Raw genomic sequence first — 20951 nt, 5'->3', positions numbered from 1 at the left:
AGCGCGACTTGCAAAATTCGAGTTTCGTAAAACAAAACAAATTTCGGCCGCTCCAAATTTTGACCAAATTTTTTTTTTTCCTCTATTCGTTTTTTTTTTTTTTTTCCAAAATTTGGTCGGGCCTCGAATCTCACTCCCGACACCAATTGTTACAGACACGACTTTGATGTTAAAGTGGGCCGAGCGGAATGGCCGTCGTGTCCGCACAAATTACCCGACTATACTCGACGTTGACGAAGCCGCGCCACGCTGGCTCAATAAGAAAAAGAAGACACCCGGCTGGATTACAATAACACAATACGACACCAATGTTTCGATTCTCAAGTATATTCGTACGGAAAAGGTTAGATTACAGGGGCTAGAGGTATATTACAGGAAGACAGGCACTTAGACACACTCTTATATTAACCCCGGACAGACGACAGACACACGGGACAAAATGCTGACTCACACGGGGGTTGATGAAAAGGAAAGGCAGGTCGCGATGGCTCAAGGTGCACTCTTGGCTCAAGGCAGAATCGACTCGGTCCGGTCCAGAGATGCGGGGAGGTATCGTCGCGCTGGGGGTGGCGGTGGCTTCTCTCTCCAGTCTCCAAGCTGAGGCGCATCTGACGTCACATCCGGCGCGGGGCCACGTATATCCGGCGGGGAGTGACACGCCCTCGGCTCGTTAGCTCCGCCCCAGATGGAATCGGCACGTTGCTTCTCATTGGGTGCGTGGGGGGGTTACTGGCTCCGCCCCTGACGAGGAGCTGACAGCCAGCCCCTTCGGGGTAACCCCGTGGAGCGCGTGGTCAATGGCGCTAATCGAGCCGGTGTGAGGACGCATCCTCCCCCGCTCCGCCGCCATCTCCTCTGTTGTTGTTGTAATTGTTGTTGTAGTTGTTGTTATTGTTGTTGTTTGGGGAAGAAGATGGGAGGAGGTATGGGAAAGGTCCTAAACTCACTACTGATGCCATATAATCACATTCTGGTGCAACGAAGAGTCATAATTAATGGAAACGAGGCCTTAACTGACATAGATTAAGAATAACTAGGAAGATGTCCGAAAGTTGTCTACGTGTGGTGCGGTGGACCTGGGCACGACATTTAATGGGGGAATAAGGGGAAGGTCGGCTCTACTGATTGTTATTTACATGCAATGGGACTAGGGAATGGGGGATTGGGGAAAGTTGGGGAGTATTGGAGAAAATAGGGGAATATTTACAAGCGGATATGGAGGCCAAATTCCATATTCGCAACAGTATTTTAGGTAAAATTTCAATTCCAAGTGATACATATTGTTTTATTGGTCTCTGATAACAATGGAATGGTATTAATTAATCAAAGTTACACACAGTTGCAGTTTTAACTTAAAATATTGTGGGCACTTGAAAGGTGGAGGCTCTTGCACAGACGCATAGTACTACAAGCACTGTCCATCGCAGTCACACAGTGATGTGCAGGGAAGATTTGCCCTGGAGCATTTACAGTTGCCTTTACAGGCCGACTTACAATGGCAGCTTGTAAGCTCTGAACATGCCTCCTGTATCAGTGGTATTGTGGTCCAAATTGGTGTCCAAGAAGTCCCTGTTTTCATCCAGCCCCAATCAGCTGGTGATGGAAGTTCTGGGTAGGGCACAAGTGCCTGACTCCATACGTGTCCAGCCTGAAAACATGCACGTTTTAGATGTTGTTCGAAGGCGTCTGCTGTTGGGGGAATGTGATCAATAAATTGTTCTTGCCTTCTTCGTGAACAAGTGTCGGCGCATGTCATTCACTGTCTTTATCTCGGTAGTCCGGTCATAGAGGATGGCAACATATCTTTCTATGCTCTGTAGTTCCATAGTAATAGCGTCCAGAGATGGCCTATAAGCGAGAGCATGAATGGTCTGTGTGATGCTGGGGTATGCCTCCCAAGCCTTCCAGGCTGTCTTTTTCCCAATTTGGGCAAAATATGACAGTGTCGCAGCCAGTGAAGGCATGAAATAATGGCAAAGACTCGGACTTCCTGCGGCCAAGGCCGGTGGCAATTTTATGGATGGCAAGGTAGCGGTAGCTTTTACCAGTGCCAATGGCAATCCAGAGTTCCTCCACACCGTGTGACTGGTAGGTAAAGTAGTGTGCTATTGTCAAGACCACAATATCAGAATCTACAGTTCGAATCAATACCCGTTTTCTCCCCTTTTTCACGGCATCCAGGACATTTTTTTGGATTTTTTGAATTTTCTGAATTTTTGGGCACCCCTCAGGAAAACAATTGTATAGGTCGATACTACATCTGTGCCAAATTTGGTTCCTTCCTGAAAAAATGAACGATGCTTCCTCTTAACTGCCTCACTATTTATCCTATTCCCCCTCCTCATTTCAAAAAAATTAAAACTTTATTTTTTTTCACTTCAAAACACAAACTATCTCCTTGTAATTACTTCTGCCTGTATTTCCTGTACTTCATTATCTCTTCCTTTTCTCAATATCTCCGAACTGAATCTTCATTGAATGAAATGCTTCTTCATTTTTCTTTTGAAAGCTTTTAAATACATTTTAAAATGTTTCACTTTCCTTATTCCTCCATCATGAGCACTCCACATCATCTTCTTCATCACAACGAACCATTCTTCTTCCTCCTTCACCAGGAACCATTTTTCTTATTATTCTTCTCCACAAGGATTATTTCCCAAACGTGTGTCTCACCTAAATGCTATTCGGATTCAGATAAGGTCACTGAACCTTGGACATGCTGCTTCGACTCTCCCAACAATGAATGGAGGCCCTCAATGTCAGACATGATATCAGGGTCCTCTCTCTTGGCATGAGCAATAAAAATCACTCTTGATCTCGTACGACCAACGGTTTTCTCTTGTACGACTAACTATGCAATATGCCGCAATATTCTATATAAAAAGAAGAAGAAGAAACCTCACAAACTGAAGAACGTTCATGCACATGTCACACCTGCTTTTTCTTTTCGGTTTTATACATATAAATTATTGTACATCTGGCAACAATGGTCGTCAGAATGTATGTAATAGTCGATTCCAACATTAAGCAAACCTGTCCTTCTTTAAAAGTGGTTTTCTGTTGGTGCTACTATTGCTCTGGGTATCAGTGACGTCACACCAAAGGCGCCATTTTTCTCCACGCACACAGCGGGGCATTGGGAAATGTGCAACCATGTTGCAGCAGCAACAACAACAACAACTATGGATGCCACAACTCTCAGGGACGCCTCTTCGTGGTGGTTGTAGTCGGGGGCCAAAATCTTCCCCATTTTCCCTGCTGTCCAGATTCATCAGGGCAGCGCGGTCGCGGTCAAAGTGCCAATCGTTTCCCATGTACTGGCCCATTGTCTCTTCTCTCTTTCTCTCTTTCTCACTCTGCCATGGCCCTGACTTCATGAAGGCGGGGGTATACCATCCTGGATGTGGGAGATCTCTTGGTCGCTCTTGCACGGGTGATCGGCTGTTTCCGTGCCGCGGGCTTGTTCAAGAGAACTGTCCGGGGCTATAGAACAACAGCAACAACCATGGATGCCAACCTTATGGGGATAGTCCCTGATATTAGACTTTTAAATGCTGTAGTTTAGCAAGAAAGCAACATGTTCCATTTTAACCTCTTTGGTGTGAATATGGGGTTTGAGCCACCGATCTTCCATACTCGGAGTGGGTGCTCTAACCATTACACCGCCGAGTCTTCATTCTCACTCTTCCCCCCCAGATCTTCAAGACACCTGTTCACCACCATCTCTGATCGACCCCCATCCAAAACCGTGGTCTTTTCTACCCCTATTAACGCCTCTCAATCCCTGTTGTCCCCTACCCCTCCAAGCCCACCTTTTCAAATCTCCAGTCTTTCATTCCTTATAGTTCACTTCCGTATCCATCTTGTCCACCCCATGCGTCCTTCCCTACCCCTCATTCTTCCCGTCATCCCTTATTTGTCCAAGTCTCCCTTTATTGTGTCCATAAACCCTGTTGTTGGTGACTCGATCTGACCTCTCTTTCTACTGTTCCTTTGGTTCTGTTGCTTCCTGATCTGTTCTGTGTTCTTGCTTTTCCACCAGCTTTGGTTTTGTATTCGTACAAAAAAGGTAGAAAAACGAAATTGTAAAGTGATTACAGAGGGATTAAGAACAAATCTCTGACTCTGGATAAATGTTTTGTATTATTTTTCATGTCATGAGCATAATCAGGATTAACCACTCACAAAGCCACTCCATCGTGGTTTTCACAAGAACCGTAATGGTTTTGTCTCCTGGAAGGCTTGGAAATGCAAATTCAAACCTTTTCCCAAAGCAGCAACAACAGCACCACGAAATGACCGTGCTTCAATGTCTGAACAGTCGTGAAAGGCCGAGGTTGCCTGCGATGGATCGCCGAGAGCGGGTTGTGGTGGCTCCTCGTCCGCCCGCCATAGGATTAGTGCTGAGCGTCCACTCTTCCTAATGCACCATGGTAGGCTCGGGCTGACAGCTTGTGATTGAGGGCGCAGCAATATCTCCTTTTGCTAAGACAATGGTCGACGACGGAATGTGAAGGTTATTCTCGTGTCGTCGTTTGATAATCGCCACAAAATTAAACAAACCGACCAGGAAATGTTGATACAACAGGTTATATTAAAAAAAACATTTCAGGAAACTCAAAAGGATGTATGGATGGTCCCAAAAAATTATATAATGTGGAGCCGACCCTACCACTTTTCGTTGAATAATGGTTGTTCCCTGTCGAACCCTGCCTCTGTTTTTACATGTTTGAATTTGACCGGTGGAATATTAAACAGTTAAAACAGCATTTGCATATTATATATAATGGGCAGCAATAATATTCCACCATTAAATACACAGGTTTTTGTGGCCCTCAGCTAATACGCCGCTTTGTAATTGGTGTAATCCGCCCCGGATTGCTCGGTGCACATGTGCAGAAACCCCATCAACGATGTCCATCGGTGTTGCATGGACGTATTTTATGCCTGCCAGATAAGGATTGCAGCATGAAACGGATCACAAAACATTTAAACAAGCCGAAAATACTCAGAGAAACTTACCTGAGAGAAAGGTGTGTGCCTCTGCACAACGAAAGATTTGGAAAACTTTCTGATCAACTTGTCCAAAAAGTTTATATCTTGCAACTAGTACTGCAAAAAATCTGGACGATATGGGCCCGTGCAACACCCGAAGGCTCGTAGATGGGCGCGTTCTACCCAAACCTTTCTGCATGACACTGATGCAAAGGTCATATCTGGGGCATGGTGAAGCACATGGTGTGTTTAAAATGATAATGCATACTATTAATTATATTTGGGGTGATGGTCGATTGTGTGGGCTGTGAGCGCCGTTATAAATATATATTTTTTGTTTCGTTCCGAGGCCACGAGAATATACTTCATTTTTGCATCCATTGATAAAAGGAGAAGCATCCGTCCATTCATGTGTATGTATTCTATAGTCTATACCAACTGCCGCCGCTAGCTAATTGTCTCATCAGGAAATGGTACGAATCCAACTCCTCTCATCCACGAATATTTCTTGAATTCCTATATTTCCATGAGTCTGACTTGCATTCAGGGACATTCTGGTTAACCTCTTTGAAATATATATATATATATATATATATATATATATATATATATATATATATATATATATATATATATATATATATATATATATATGATCAAGGCACCTCCTAGCTTTAATGGTGAGCACCAGCCACGAATTATGTCTCACACGGTAAATACCGCATAACCCGCAAGGAACCAACAGCCTGTCTGCCACACAGACCATCGTTCCCACCAGTGCAAACCAAAACCAGGGGGTGCGGTGCGATCGGCGGGGATAATATATATTTTATATATATATATATATATATATATATATATATATATATATATATATATATATATATATATACATATACGTATATACAGTCATGTGAAAAAGTAAGTACACCGCATGTAAAGTTTTGACTTTTTCAACATATTTCAACATACAGCTATTTGATCTTCATTTCAACAATATTGATAGATAAATGTGATATAATATAACAAATATCATGAAACATTTACATTTTGTAGTCCATTGTATAATTTAAATAAACATAAATGCAAATTTTGCATGTGGAAAAAGTAAGTACACCCCTACATTTATCACTACTTCAAATACCTAAAATTAGAATCAGGTGCACCAGCTTAGGTGCAAATGATTAGAACATCGTTAGAGAGGATCTTGGAGGAACCTGTCTTATTTAAACCTCAGACATTTCGTTTGGTTTGCTCTTTGTTGTTGAAGTGTGCGGCGTCACCATGCCTAGATCAAAAGAGCTCTCTGAGGCCTTCAGAAAGAAGGTTATAGATGCCGACGAGTCTGGGAAGGGATTTTAAAAGATCTCCAAACAATTTGAAATCAATTATTCGACTGTCCGGAAGATCATCTACAAGTGGAGAAGATTCCAAGCAACTGCCAACTTGTTCATGCCAGGCCGCCCCAGCAAGTTCAGCCTGAGAGCAGACAGCAAGATGCTGAAAGAAGTCTCTAAGAACCCCAGAATGTCATCACGGGACCTACAGGTAGCTCTTGCCACTGTTGATGTCAAAGTGCACGAGTCTACCATTATAAAGAGGCTGCACAAATTTGATCTACAAGGGAGGTGTGCCAGGAGGAAACCTTTGCTGTCCAGAAAGAACATCAGGGCAAGACTAAAGTTTGCCAATGAACACCGAGGCAAAGACCAGCACTTCTGGAACAATGTGCTCTGGACAGATGAGTCAAAGGTAGAGCTATTTGGCCACCGCACCAGAAGACATGTTTGGCGAAAACCAAAGACAGCATTTGACCACAAGAACCTGATACCAACTGTAAAGCATGGTGGTGGAAATATTATGGTTTGGGGCAGCTTTGCTGCATCAGGGCCTGGGCAGCTCACCATCACAGAATCCACTATGAATTCTTCATTGTAACAGAGGGTGCTTGAGGATAATGTGGGGCCATCTGTCGGAAAGTTGAAGCTCAACCGAAGGTGGACCTTGCAACATGACAATGACCCTAAACATACCAGTAAATCCACCAAGGAATGGCTGAAAAGAAAGAAATGGAGGGTTCTGGAATGGCCAAGTCAAAGCCCGGATCTAAATCCCAATGAGATGTTGTGGGGGGGATTTGAAACGAGCTGTGCATGCAAGAAACCCCTCAAACATCGCACAGCTGAAAGAATTCTGCATGGAGGAGTGGGCAAAAAATTTTCCCAGTCGATGTCAGAGACTGGTAGACAGTTATAAGAAACGCCTACTTGAGGTTGTTTCTGCTAAAGGGGGCAATACCACCTATTAGAGCCAAGGGTGTACTTACTTTTTCCACATGCGAAATTTGCATTTATGTTTATTTAAATTATACAATGGACTACAAAATGTAAATGTTTCATGATATTTGTTATATTATATCACCTTTATCTATCAATATTGTTGAAATGAAGATCAAATAGCTGTATGTTGATATGTGTTGAAAAAGTCAAACTTTACATGGGGTGTATTTACTTTTTCATGTGACTGTATATATATAATCGGGAGATTAAATAGGACGCGGATGTAGCTTCAGGATGGTCGATCTTTCATTCTTGACAAGCTTTCGACCAACAAAGGTCTTCATCTTCGTCGTCACACGTTGACGTCCTGAACGTAGGCCATTGGCAACGTCATTAGTGTTCTGGTAACGTCTCACCAATGCAGAAATGGTGTTTCGGTGACAATTGAAATGCACAGCCACTTGATGGTGAGACATCCCCCCACGGATCATCCCAATAGCCTCTGGACGCTGTACAGTTGTGAGCCGTGGCATGGCGTTTAGTAGGGTCAATAAAAACCACCTTTAGAGGCCATTTTTCCCCGCAAGCGGGGGTTGGCCTTTTTCGGGAACCGTGGTAGTTGTTGTTTTTCGGTCCCCTTTTTGAAGCAATGTTTTACGGCCGGATGCCCTTCCTGACGCCAACCCTTTTTGCCGCCTTTAACGACAAGCAGGGAATTACCAGTGAACTGGTACTCAATTAGCCGCCCTCGGAAGGATGACAGGCTGAGTCAACCCCCCTGGCGTTAATTCAGCGATCGACCGGGTTTCGAACCCAGGATCCTAGGATCCTAAGCTGACACCCTAGCCGCTAGCCCAACACCAGGGTCAATATACGAAAAAAAACTCACCTAACCCCCAAAAAATTGATACAAAAGGTTTTTCAATGGATTCTGGTACCATTGGGCATGCTAAATAACATACTAAAAATATAGTAACATCTGACTTCCGGAAAGGGGTCATTTTCAAGATGGCGTCCAAGATGGCTGCCAGGAGCTTAAAATGGCCATATCTCAATTATTATTCAACCTATAAAGGTGGTTTTGGTGTCTAACCCTAGGTTTTAGGGCCCAAGGAATCAAATTGAATCAATAAAATTACCATCAGTTAATTATTTATTGACAAGTCCAAGATGGCATCCCAAGGTGACATCCTGATCCACTAAAATGGCTCTGTCGAATAGTAGTCAACCTAGAGAGATTTTTTCAGTGTGTATACCTGGGTTTAAGGCACCCAGGAAATCATCCAAATTACTTAAATAAGCACAAAGTAATCAGGTAATCCAGTAAGCCAGGTTTACCAGCCCATTAGGCATTTGTTGTCTTATACAGTTAGTCGCTATTCATCGTCATCCTCCGACTCCTCTGGAAGAAACTTGTTATGTGGATTGTCACATTCTTCAAGTTGGCACGGTCCACAGGCAGTAGTACATGGTAGTCCATATCGTCTACAAGAGCAGCGGAGTGTCTAGCAGGCAGTGGAGCAGTTACAATGAATGACCTTCAAGAGACTGTCTGGAGCATTACAAGTGTACATTTCTTTTGGAAATGTCTAAAAAATATGGATTTTGTTTATGCATACATGTACCAAATAATATACTTATTCCTTTTGAGATGAAAATAAATTGTTTGTCAGATTTTTCAGTCCCCCCCCCCCCCCCCTCCCCAATATAAAATAGTCTGTCGCTTGCCATAACCTCTCAAGCTTTGTACAAACCTTTGTCTGGAATGATCACTGAATACTGTGGACTGGAGTCACAGGTGGCAATGGTGTAGACACATTACACTCTTATCTCCAATCTGAAACACACACTTGGTTCATTAGCTGGTGAGTCGGAGGATGACGATGAATAGCGACTAACTGTATAAGACAACAAATGCCTAATGGGCTGGTAAACCTGGCTTACTGGATTACCCGATTACTTTGTGCTTATTTAAGTAATTTTGATGATTTCCTGGGTGCCTTAAACCTAGGTATGCACACTGAAAAAATCTCTCTAGGTTGACTACTATTCGACAGAGCCATTTTAGTGGATCAGGATGTCACCTTGGGATGCCATCTTGGACTTGTCAATAAATAATTAACTGATGGTAATTTTATTGATTCAATTGGATTCCTTGGGCCCTAAAACCCAGGGTTAGACACCAAAACCACCTTTCTAGGTTGAATAATAATTGAGATATGGCCATTTTAAGCTCCTGGCGGCCATCTTGGACGCCATCTTGAAAATGACCCCTTTCCGGAAGTCAGATGTTACTGGATTTTTTTGTGTGTTATTTAGCATGCCCAATGGTACCAGAATCCATTGAAAAACCTTTTGTATCAATTTTTTGGGGGTTCAACCATATATTGACCCCTCTAGTGCGTTTCATTAGCCACTTAATTTTTTGTACGATTGAAAATCAAACAATTAACCTTACCAAAGGTAAAGCAGTTTGTGACATTCATGTGCTCTATGCAGATTCTCACGATGCACATGCAAAAACGTGTTGCACGTGCCATTGCCCATTGACGTCACGAAACGTGGCGCGTGCATACCTGTTGAATTCACTTCACTAATTGCCGTGTTTAAATTTGTATTTGTATACACAGGTGTTTCTAATATATAATTTCATTTTTTGTGTGCACAGTTTCTTTTTGTGGCTAATATATATATATATATATACAGGGGGCTGCAAAAGTAGGTATACAGTAATGAAAAACAAAACGTGTGCATAAAACGTATTTTATTGATTATACAAGCATATCAATAATAACATATCAATAATAAACATATCAATCCCTCAAATGTTCAAACTGTTTGACCCCCGGCATTCACACACTCCACGAGTCGAGTGTGGACACCCATGCACACTCTGGCACAAAGGTCTTTATCAGCATCAATTTCCTGGCAAGCCTCCCGTATGAACTGAATCATGGCATCAACAGAACATGGCTTGCGTGCGAAAACCCTGTCTTTTACACATCCCCAGAAAAAGAAGTCCATAGGGGTGAGATCCGGCGAACGTGGTGGCCAGTCAACGGCTCCCCGACGTCCAATCCACCTGTTTCTTTACTGTATACCTACTTTTGCAGCCCCCTGTATATATATATGTATATATATATATCCACACACACACACATATGGTGGCTCAACGCCCTACTACAGTTAGTGACATTCTGTTAGTGTTTCCATTTTTGGGCCACTAAAGGTACTTTATAGGTTCATAAGTTTGTATATTGGTTGAGGTTTTGAGGATCTGTGTTGTATTAAACCTATGTAGTGTCCTTGCCATCCATACATATGAGATCCTACTGACTTCCTGGTGTCCAGCTGGTGGTTTGCTCTAAATAATTGTGATTCCTTCATAGACCGAGAGCACATTTACGAGGGGCATTCCAAACGTTCTCTGAACGACATGTTTCCAATCGTCCCAAAAACTCGCCGTTTTTATTTATTTATTTATTTTCAATATGTGTTTAAGCAAAACGCGTATTTATGTAAATAATGAATTCAATTGTTTTACCATTTATATAATATTTGTATACGATAAATTAAATAATGTTGGCATTCCTTGGACCGCACTCCCTCTTGGCTCCTGGCGTTATGAAAGTGATGTCATATACACATGTATACGTACTGCTCCTTCCCTATACTACGCAAGTACCAAGTCATTGTTTTTGTGGTGAAATTGGTTCTTGTCTGCATGAATCATTCAGTCAGCTGTTGTTGTTGTTGTTGTTGTTGTTGATTTTACAGCTGTCTTCTGCAAGTTGAGACTCGAGCCGAACTCCATCGAACTGGCGTTCAAACCTGGAGAAAAGTTGCAAGTGATGTGCTACGGAGGTACCAAATGGCGAGGAGTCGGCCAGAAGAATGTGAAGTCTCTGCCACACGGCCAAATGTTGCTCGTTGAGAAGCTTCAGCTGAAGAATACAGGCCTTTATACGTGCACTGACGGATATAGGAATGTGTCCACCTATGTATTTGTTAAAGGTGAGTTTTACCTTTTTCTCCCCCCTTCCGACTCCCCAAATATATTTCACGGTTATCAAGAGGTTTCATCCACAGTTACGTGAAACCTCATTGTTGGTGCTTTTGGAAAGCAAAAGGATGGACGGAATTGACTCAACATGGATTTGTAATCAATTTATCAACATCCACTGTCCTGCAACCAAACCCTAGGTGGGACGTCCATAAAGTCTCGGAACGAGATGCTCACAATAGTCAAAGAAATGCAAACTTGCTTTATTTTAATGCCAACTATTGTGATAATTCAGACTTTGTTATACACCTGGGTCCATAATTAGAGTTGGAAGGCAACACCAACTGACCACACAGCTGCCCAGGAGGTGAGGCTTAAGCCCAACATTTGAACCATCAAGTGATCTTGATCCAGGATTGTACGGAAATCATGCGCCAGGCATTGAGTAGCCCTCTTTAGGAAGGGGACATCACGTGACCAACATCCTGATGTTGAGAACCAAGGTGGATTCCATCAAGGTCACAACAATGCTGGCAGCCTTACGGGTCGGTGATGCCTTCAGGTTTGAATGTGGATCTTCTCAACTGCAACTTTCTGTATATTTATAGATGACAATATTGATCTCGTCTTTCATTTGTCGCTCAACACCGGAGACATGTGATATTGTTTTTCACGTTTTTTGCACCAATTTCTTTTCGATCAATTTCCATCAGACCAAAGGATTTCTTCAGGTGAAAGATATCATGCTAATGGCATGTCAAAGACACGTTAACAGCTTTTCTGATCGAAGTAGAAACCGAGTTACTTCCTCGATGTAAGACGGATGTTGAGCAATGATTTGCTTTTCTCGGATGACAGTTTCGTGCGTGCAATTGATTTCCTCACTCATTGCTGCTATGTCATGGAGACTTTCCAGTTTCTAGTTGATATTGTTGCCTCGTTTATAAACTTTTTGTTCCACCGGTCCCTTTCGGTTTCTTTTGCAGACCCAGATCATCTGTTTGCCCTTACTATGAAGGGCACCTACATCGATGGTGTTGAGAGATCTCCCGCCACCATTCCCTGCCTGTTAGCGCACCCAGAGGCCTCGGATCTCCAGCTTATCCGCCATCGCAATGGGCAGGCCCAGCAGCCGACTTTCAATTTCACGTTTGACAGGCACAGGGGGGCACTGATCCACAACTTGACCCTCAACATGGATGGGAAATATTCCTGCAGAGGGGTGTTGAACAACCGTCAATACGACTCCTCTAGTTTAAACCTGAAGGTCATTCGAGGTGCGAATCGGTCCATCCGTGATGTTGGGTAAGGTTAACGAGTTGTGTGCATCGTGTGCCCGATGCTGAGTTTGCATCAACCTTGTGTCCTCTGCAGTTGTGACCAAACTCCCTGATGTTACTGTGGATGTGGAACATGCTCTGCTGAAGGTTGGGGAGCCATTTGTTGTGCACTGTAAGGCACACACCACAGATTTTCATGTGGAGGCCCACTGGGAAACCGACAAGCCTCACGTATGTGCTCACCATAATTCTCACACCATCTATATACTACTACCTGCATCTCACACCATCTATACACGACTTGTGCAAAATTATTATTTTGACCGTTTTCCCCACGTGTCCCATGAATTCACAGTTGTAGCAAAATAAATAAATGTATGTCTTAACCCTGGACTTCAGCAAAACTTTCACAATTTTCTGACGTCTTGTAGATCTTTGTGGATGAAAACATTTTTGAACAATTTTTAAAACAATTTTAATTGTTTAAAAACAATAAAAACCATTTAAACAATTTTAAAACGGCCTGGGATGGTCTTTATCCAAAAAATATTCCCATCTCACTGTGGGTCCACAGGGTATGGATTACGTCGAGCTTGGTGATCAGAGTCTGATCATTGAAGATTTTGGGTACTCGAGCTCGCAGGTCCTGCACATCCGAGCAGTGACGATGGCAAACAAAGGACGGTATACATGCTGTGGCAAGAATAGCCTCGGTCACAGAAATGCCACTGTCTACCTGGATGTCATCGGTATGTATGTGTATGTGTGTCGTTGGTTGTTATCTCCATGTGCGGGTTTCAGAAGGTATAATGGAGTCCTCCCAGGTCTCGAAGTATCCGCCTCTGTTTTGATAAGGGATGATGCATGGGCAAGATTGTGAAGTTTGTTCTGTTATCAGTTTTGTTCTGGGGGCTCTTTTCAAGATCGTCACCGAGCCCTGAACTGTTTCCATCTGTAATTCGTTTATAGTAATATTCCCAGGAGACACCTTTGGAGTCTTTTACCCCAACGAGCACGGGTTGGCCTTTTTCGGCCACCGTGTTCCCCTTTTTGAAGCAATGTTTTATGGCCGGATGCCATTGCTTCCGCCAACCCTGTTAGTCGCCTCTTGCGACACACAGGGAATTGCCAGTGAACTGGTACTCAATTTGCCGACCTCGGAGGGATGACAGGCCGAGTCAACCCTCCTGGCGTTAATTCAGTGCTCGACCGGGATTCAAACTCAGGATCCCAAGCCAGAACCCGAACTGCTAAACCAACACCAGGCTAGTAATATTCCCAGGGATCGTTTTTGTGTGTGTGTGTGTGTGTGTGTGTGTGTGTGTGTGTGTGTGTGTGTGTGTGTGTGTGTGTGTGTGTGTGTGTGTGTGTGTGTGTGTGTGTGTGTGTGTGTGTGTGTGTGTGTGTGTGTGTGTGTGTGTGTGTGACATTTTGACGAGGAGGGGAGTGTCGTTGAAGCTGAAGGGAAAGGTGTATGCTGCATGTGTGAGAAGTGTTATGATTTATGGGAGCGAGACATGGGTAATGAACGTAGAGCAGCAACGAAGGCTGGAAAGGGTGGAAATGCGAATGGTTCGGTGGATGTGCGGAGTATCGTTGAGAGAGAGGAAGACAAATGATGAATTGCGAAAGATGATGGGAATAAAGCCTGTGATGGATGCTGTGATTGATGCTGTGAAGAGAAACAGGTTGAGATGGTTTGGTCATGTGTTGAGGAAGGATGAAAGTGACTGGTTGAGAAGAGTGATGGAAATGAATGTAGAAGGAAGTAGAGGATGGGGAAGACCGAGAAAGACTTGGCTGAAGATGGTCGAAGAAGAAATGCGGGCAAGGGGGTTAACAAGGGGAGATGCAGAAAATAGGGCAAAATGGAGAAGATTGTCATGGGGACCGCAAGGCTAACCCCTGCTCTTGCAGGGAAAATGGCCTTAAAATGCCGTTGTTGTTGTTGTTGTGCGTGTGGGTGTGCGCGTGCATGCATGCGGCGCAAATCTTACTTTGGTCATGTGAAAATGTGTTGAGTTTTTTGTTTTCTTCGAATCCTGTGGTTAACCGCAACGTTAAGTAGGCCCAGCAAGGTGCACAATTTTGATCAAGCTCGCAAGATTGTTGAACATGCAAATGTGTTGGCATGACAATGTCAGAATCGTGTGTGCCATCAATCCCGTAAGGACCTCGTGCGGTGGACTCGTCTTCGAGGAATTGATGAAACTGGAAAACGTGACTTGGGGAGAAAGAAATGCATTTATTTAATTCCCATTGGGGCAATTATTTATGTCTGAACGGAATTTGTGTTTTGGTAGTAATTAAGAGTTTTTTCAATTTAAAAAAGCCCCCTCGATTTGTGCCAATGTGCATTAGATTCTGTTATAAACGAGACAAAGATTAATAATGATTTATCAATTGCTTGGAACTTGTGTGAAATTCAACTTTAAATGTGAAAACCTTGTAAATTGCAGTCGAAGGATCAGACATCAGTGAAAGAGATCGCGTTCTGAGAGCCATGCTCCTGAATGGCTCATGGCCATCCCAGTGTCCGCTTTAATTGATGGAGGCTTTTCTTTCCATGGGTCTTAAAATCGCTGGAAATGTTCCCTGGATCATACGGCCTTGGCTGTTTCATCATCACACGTTGTGATGTGTCCCTTTATGGCATTTATTAAACAATGAATTTGTGCTGGACCTCCAGCCGATCCAATTACACCATTTGGCTCATTTAGTCATGACCGTGATGGTCCATTTTCACGCCATTTGTACTTGGTCATTGTCTCTCCCTCGTCTGGTTTTCCTCCAGTGAAAATATTACGACTCGTTGCTTTGTTAATGAAATGTCCTTTTATAGTGGTCACTGTTTTATAGTTTATGGTTTCATCATTATTCTGGACATTGATTCACGTTTCATTCATGCATAGTGAAGGGTGATGCTCATCTGTTGAATAGGTTGATTAAGCAATTGTTCCCTCGCATTATGTACAGTCGTGGCCAAAAATATTGGCACCCTTGCACTTTTTTTCAAATAACACAGTTTTCCCTAAAAATCAGTTGAAATTGAAGAAAGTATTTGGTCTCCACAATTCTTTATTTCACTGTTAACATTACGGAACCTTTGTTTTTGATTCAGAACTTAATATATCCTTTTAAATCGGAAAATAAAAAGAAATGGCATTGACAAAATTATTGACACTCTTGACTTAATATTTGGTAGCACAGACTTTGGACAAAATATCTGCAGTCAAGCGCTTCTTATACCCATGAATGAGCTTCCTACACCTCTCTAATGGCAGTTTGACCCACTCTTCTTGTGCAAACTGCTCCCGTTCTCCCAGATTTGAAGGGTGCCTTCTCCCAACTGCTGTTTTCAGATCTCCTCACAGGTGTTCAATGGGATTTAGATCTGGACTCATTGCTGGCCACTTTAGAACAGTCCAGCGTTTTGTCTTGAACCATTCCTGGGTGCTTTTTGAAGTGTGTTTGGGGTCATTGTCCTGCTGCAAGACCCATGACCTTCAACGGAGACCCAGCTTTCTGACACTGGGTTAAACATTGCACTCCAAAATGCCTTTGTAATCTCCTGATTTCATGATGCCATGTACACATTCAAGGCATCCAGTGCCAGAAGCAGCACAGCAACCCCAAAACATCACCGAACCTCCTCCTTGTTTGACTGCAGGGAAGGTGTTCTTTTCTTTGAAAGCTTCATCTTGTTTTCTGTAAACATAGAGATGATGTGCTTCACCAAAAAGCTCTGGTTTGGTCTCATCTGTCCACAGGACATTCCCCCAGAGGAATTTGGCTTGTTCAGTTGTGTTTTAGAAAATTCCAGTCTGGCTTATGTCTTTCTCTCAGCAGTGGGGTCCTCCTGGGTCTCCTTTCATTGAGGTGGTGACGGATGGTGCGAGTTGAAACTCTCGTACCTTGTGTCTGAAGGTCAGCCTGAATCTGTTTGGCATTTGATCAAGGTGCTTTCTCCACCATTCGAACAATCCTTCGCTGCAATCTTCGATCAGGTTTTCTCTTGCGGCCACGTCCAGGGAGGTTGGCTACGGTGCCATGGGCCTTAAGCTTACTGATAACATTGGGTACGGTAGACACAGGAACATCACGGTGTCTGGAGATGGACTTGTAGCCTTAAGATTGTCCATGCTTGGCTATAATCTTGTGTCTGACCTTCTCAGACAATTCTCTGGTTTTCTTTCTTTTCTCCATACTCATTGCGGTACACAGTGACACAAAACAGCAGAACGACTCCTTTTCTCTATTCAAACTGGTTGAATGAGTGATTTTTATATTACAGGTACCTGCAACTCACCATAGGTGAGTTGAATTCCAAAGTAAAGGAGAATCACCTGCTTGAAATCTAATTATTTATTAGAACTTCTAAAAGGTGCCAATAATATTGTCCAGGCCATTTTAGTGTTTCTGTGTGGAATAAGCTAAGATTTCGTGATTTTTTTCAGCTTTTGTTTGTTTTGATCCACTGCAAACCAAAGAAATACAAATGTGGATACCAAAATATATATTTTTTATTTCAACAATTTTCTGGAAGAAATGGTACGTTATTTGAAAAAAGTGCAAAGGTACGTGTGTGTGTGTGTGTGTGTGTTCCCACTTTCTTATGGGATCAGCCAGGGAACGTTTCTGGCCTCAGTCTTTCACGAACTACCTGGTGAGGCCTGACGTTCGACCGAAGGTGATTTGGGCTGGGACTTCTGAATTTATTCAGGATACTTGTGATAACCTGCCTACATTTTATGAAAGCCATTGTGGGACCTTTAATGTTCACCAGGGCCATCAGTGATGGCAGATGGGTCCTCCGGATTAAAGTCCATCGAATGGATGGCACACATTGATGATTCATCCTCCATGGGAAACACCAGGATGACTGCTCATAGCTACGTCACAATTCGAACCCAGGTTAGGCAGCACAGAGGTGAGGTGCATACCTCATGGATTTCTTTCCAGCCCTATATCCACAATCCCAGTGTGGAATATCTTTCTTTCTGCTAACGCATGACATTTATAAATGTCTGTGACCACATGAAACGGTGTTCCTAAATTGCAGTGCATAGGGTGTGCTCCAGGATGCAGCATCCTGCCAAAAACGTAACAACACGTGACAATCCTTGCAGTAAATTCCAGAAACTTTAACCTTGAATAAAGCTAAACCGCTTATGCTGACTTGTCAGCCAAATTCCCACAATGCTGAAATTGAACAAATAAATGTTATTTTTGTTTTAACCTAACATTGCTATTATAATACAAGGCAACACAACTCATGGCTGGTTAAGTTCATAGCTCCCTGTCGAGAAAGTCATTAGTCTGTGGGCTTATGTAAAAAAAAGCAAAATTTTTGGTAGATTCTTGGCATTCATGTTTAAACACATCTAGAAACATCACTGATTAAGAAAAAACATGGGTGCCAGTTTTTCCATTAACATTTAGGGCCATTAAATTTAGGGTCATTTTTAGGAACATTTAATCCGTAACGTTGACACTCCTGATTCATACATGTTGTACCTTTAAAAAAAATTATCCATCTTCAAGTTCTATTACATTCAAGCCCAAATAAATTTATATTGAATTACATGTTTTACATTATTTCTATTAAATGTTTTGGAGGATTGGTGAAGAGTGTTCGAATCATAAATGTTATTAATGGAATCCTCATATGCCAAAACATATGGTAAGACACCAAAAACATCTTCCTATGTTCATTGGTTCAAAAGTTATGGCATTTTACGTAAAAAAAAAAAAAGGCTGAAATTTGGTGGCCATCTTTGATTTTTGCTAATTTAGAGTATTTCTAGTGCTCTCATTTTGTTTCCAATGAATTGTTGATCCCTATATATGAGTTTCGATAAAATGGAACAAATATTGTATGACATTTGAATGAATAGTATAGTTAATTGGCAAATATTTTTTAAGATATTGAGTTTCAGTGGTGGCCATATTGAAATTCAAAATGGAGGCCCTAAATGTTAATGTAAAAACTGGCACCTTTTTGTTCCCCATCGCACTGTGGAGTGAAAGGGGGACTATGGTTTTCCCTCCGTCCGTACGTGCGTGCATGCGTAAGCGAAGGACCGAATTCTAATTTGGTGTGGGTGCAACCCACGTCAAAAACCAAGATGGCCGCCGCCATGTATGTCTGAACCTTGTGAGCGGAATATCTTGAAAAATAAGCGAAGTACCAACTTCTAATCTGGTGTGTGGGTGTATCGACGCATAAGGACCAACGCTATTGAAAATTGTGTCGCCATGTCAAAATCCAAGATGGCCGCCACCATATATATGTCTGAACCTTGTGAGCGAAATATCTTGGAAAAATAAACGAACTACTAACTTCTAATCTGGTGTGTGGGTGTATCTACGCATAAGGACCAACGCTATTGAAAATTGGGTCGCCATGTCAAAATTCAAGATGGCCGCCACCATGTATGTCTGAACCTTGTGAGCGGAATATCTTGAAAAATAAACGAACTACTAACTTCTAATCTGGTGTGTGGGTGTATCTACGCATAACGACCAACGCTATTGAAAATTGGGTCGCCATGTCAAAATTCAAGATGGCCGCCGCCATGTATGTCTGAACCTTGTGAGCGGAATATCTTGAAAAATAAACGAAGTACTAACTTCTAATCTAGTGTGTGGGTGTATCTACGCAGAAGGAAGAACGCTATTGAAAATTGGGTCGCCACGTCAAAATTCAAGATGGCCGCCACCATGTATGTCTGAACCTTGTGAGCGGAATATCTTGAAAAATAAACGAACTACTAACTTCTAATCTGGTGTGTGGGTGTATCTACGCAGAAGGAAGAACGCTATTGAAAATTGGGTCGCCACGTCAAAATCCAAGATGGCCGCCTTGCGTCTTCCACTTTGTCAACTCGCATCACTTCACCGACGGGGGACCCAGGCGTAAAGCTTGTTTTTCTTAATCGGTGAAGTTTCTAGATGTGTTTAGACATGAGTGCCAAGAATCTACCCCAAAAAATGACAAACCTGGAAAATGTTCCATACACCTATAGACTATACATCCTTCCACAGACCTCTGTCTATACAAGTGTGTGATATTTGATACTGGATACAAAATACCACGAAGCTACATCTTCGCAAAACTAACAATAGTAACAAAGTTTACTGACAGATGTAAAAAATATATATATATATATATATATATTAAATGCCTGAATACAGGAAGTGAACTAAAAATAACAATACTCGTAATAACAATGGCGATTGCTCATGATGTGTGTTTTTGACGACTCGGGGTTAAGATGCTATCGGAGTTCTTTGGAATCACGTGGGTGATGCGAGCGGGTTATCACGAGCAAAGCTCATTGTACGCTGGAAAGCGTCTGTGAATCGTAAATCGTAAATTTCTCGAAAATTCACCGAAGGTGGAAAGATAAGGCCGCGTGAGGAAATTGGTTTTGGGCAATAGGCAAATGGAATGGCCATGGAGCCGTTAGCTTGTGACGTTGAAAGGGAAACTTTCGGGATGTAAACACTCGGTCCATGACGAGGCTCGAGGCGACTTCATTAATTTTTATGGACAATTGGACCCGTGTGCAATTTCCTCCACACTCTCGCATCGTCATGCACGTGGAAGGGTCCTCGCACACCGTCTCCCAAACACCATTTCCTTTGGCCGGAAATGAGGAATAAAATCGTGGCTGCGGTGGACCGGTTGGGAGTTCGGGGTTCTCTTTTACTTTTGATTCCGGCACTGCAGGCCTGACGGGCACCAAACTGTTCGTAAACATTTTGCAAACTCCTGATCGAACTTTCCCACTCCTGCTTTCCCACAGATCGTGGCTACATCAACTTCACCTTCCACGGGGAGTCCCCTGTGATCGAGGCCGTGTCCGGTCAAACGGTCTCGCTCTTGGTTCACTTGGAGGCCTATCCAGCTGTGTTGCATTGGGGCTGGTTACACGAAGGTCATCCGATGAACACTTCTGACCACCGGCTTACCTGTAAAATAAATGGACATAGGTAAGATCTTTAGTGCTGGAGCCTCCTTTTCCATATTTGTTTTGCTCTTTCGTTCCGTCATAAGATATAAGCCTGGTGTTGGCTTAGCGGTTAGGGTGCCGGCTTGGGATCCGAGGATCCTGGGTTCGAATCCCGGTCGATCGCTGAATTAACACCAGGGGGGTTGACTCGGCCTGTCATCCCTCCGAAGTCGGCAAATTGAGTACCAGGTCACTGGTAATTCCCTGTGTGTCGCAAGAGGTTTGGTTTGGTGGCAGGAACGGCATCCAGCCATAAAACATTGCTTCAAAAAAGGGGACCAGTGCCCTAAAAAGGTCAGTCAACCCCTGCTCTCCAGGGGAAAAATGGCCTTTAAAGTTGGTTCTTCTTCTTCTTCTGTTGCATGATAGTATAACA

At 43.0% G+C, this 20951-nt stretch overlaps 1 protein-coding gene across 2 annotated transcripts in view; it reads left to right on the top strand.

The window, feature by feature from the left end:
* FLT3 (fms related receptor tyrosine kinase 3) overlaps positions 1-20951 on the top strand; it is a 90689-nt gene that overhangs the window by 45904 nt on the left and 23834 nt on the right. For both annotated transcript variants that reach the window (XM_068132259.2, XM_068132260.2), the window contains exons 2-6: positions 11052-11288; positions 12264-12554; positions 12652-12788; positions 13132-13306; positions 20369-20555. In XM_068132259.2, the coding sequence (XP_067988360.2) occupies positions 11052-11288; positions 12264-12554; positions 12652-12788; positions 13132-13306; positions 20369-20555 (1027 nt within the window). The remainder of the gene's footprint in view (positions 1-11051; positions 11289-12263; positions 12555-12651; positions 12789-13131; positions 13307-20368; positions 20556-20951) is intronic.

Source organism: Myxine glutinosa, chromosome 12 (genome assembly GCF_964187855.1).
Source record: "Myxine glutinosa chromosome 12, kmMyxGlut1.1, whole genome shotgun sequence".
Classification (NCBI taxonomy): domain Eukaryota; kingdom Metazoa; phylum Chordata; class Myxini; order Myxiniformes; family Myxinidae; genus Myxine; species Myxine glutinosa.
The sequence above is the reverse complement of the archived record's forward strand: the minus strand, read 5'-3'. Positions and strand labels throughout refer to the sequence as shown.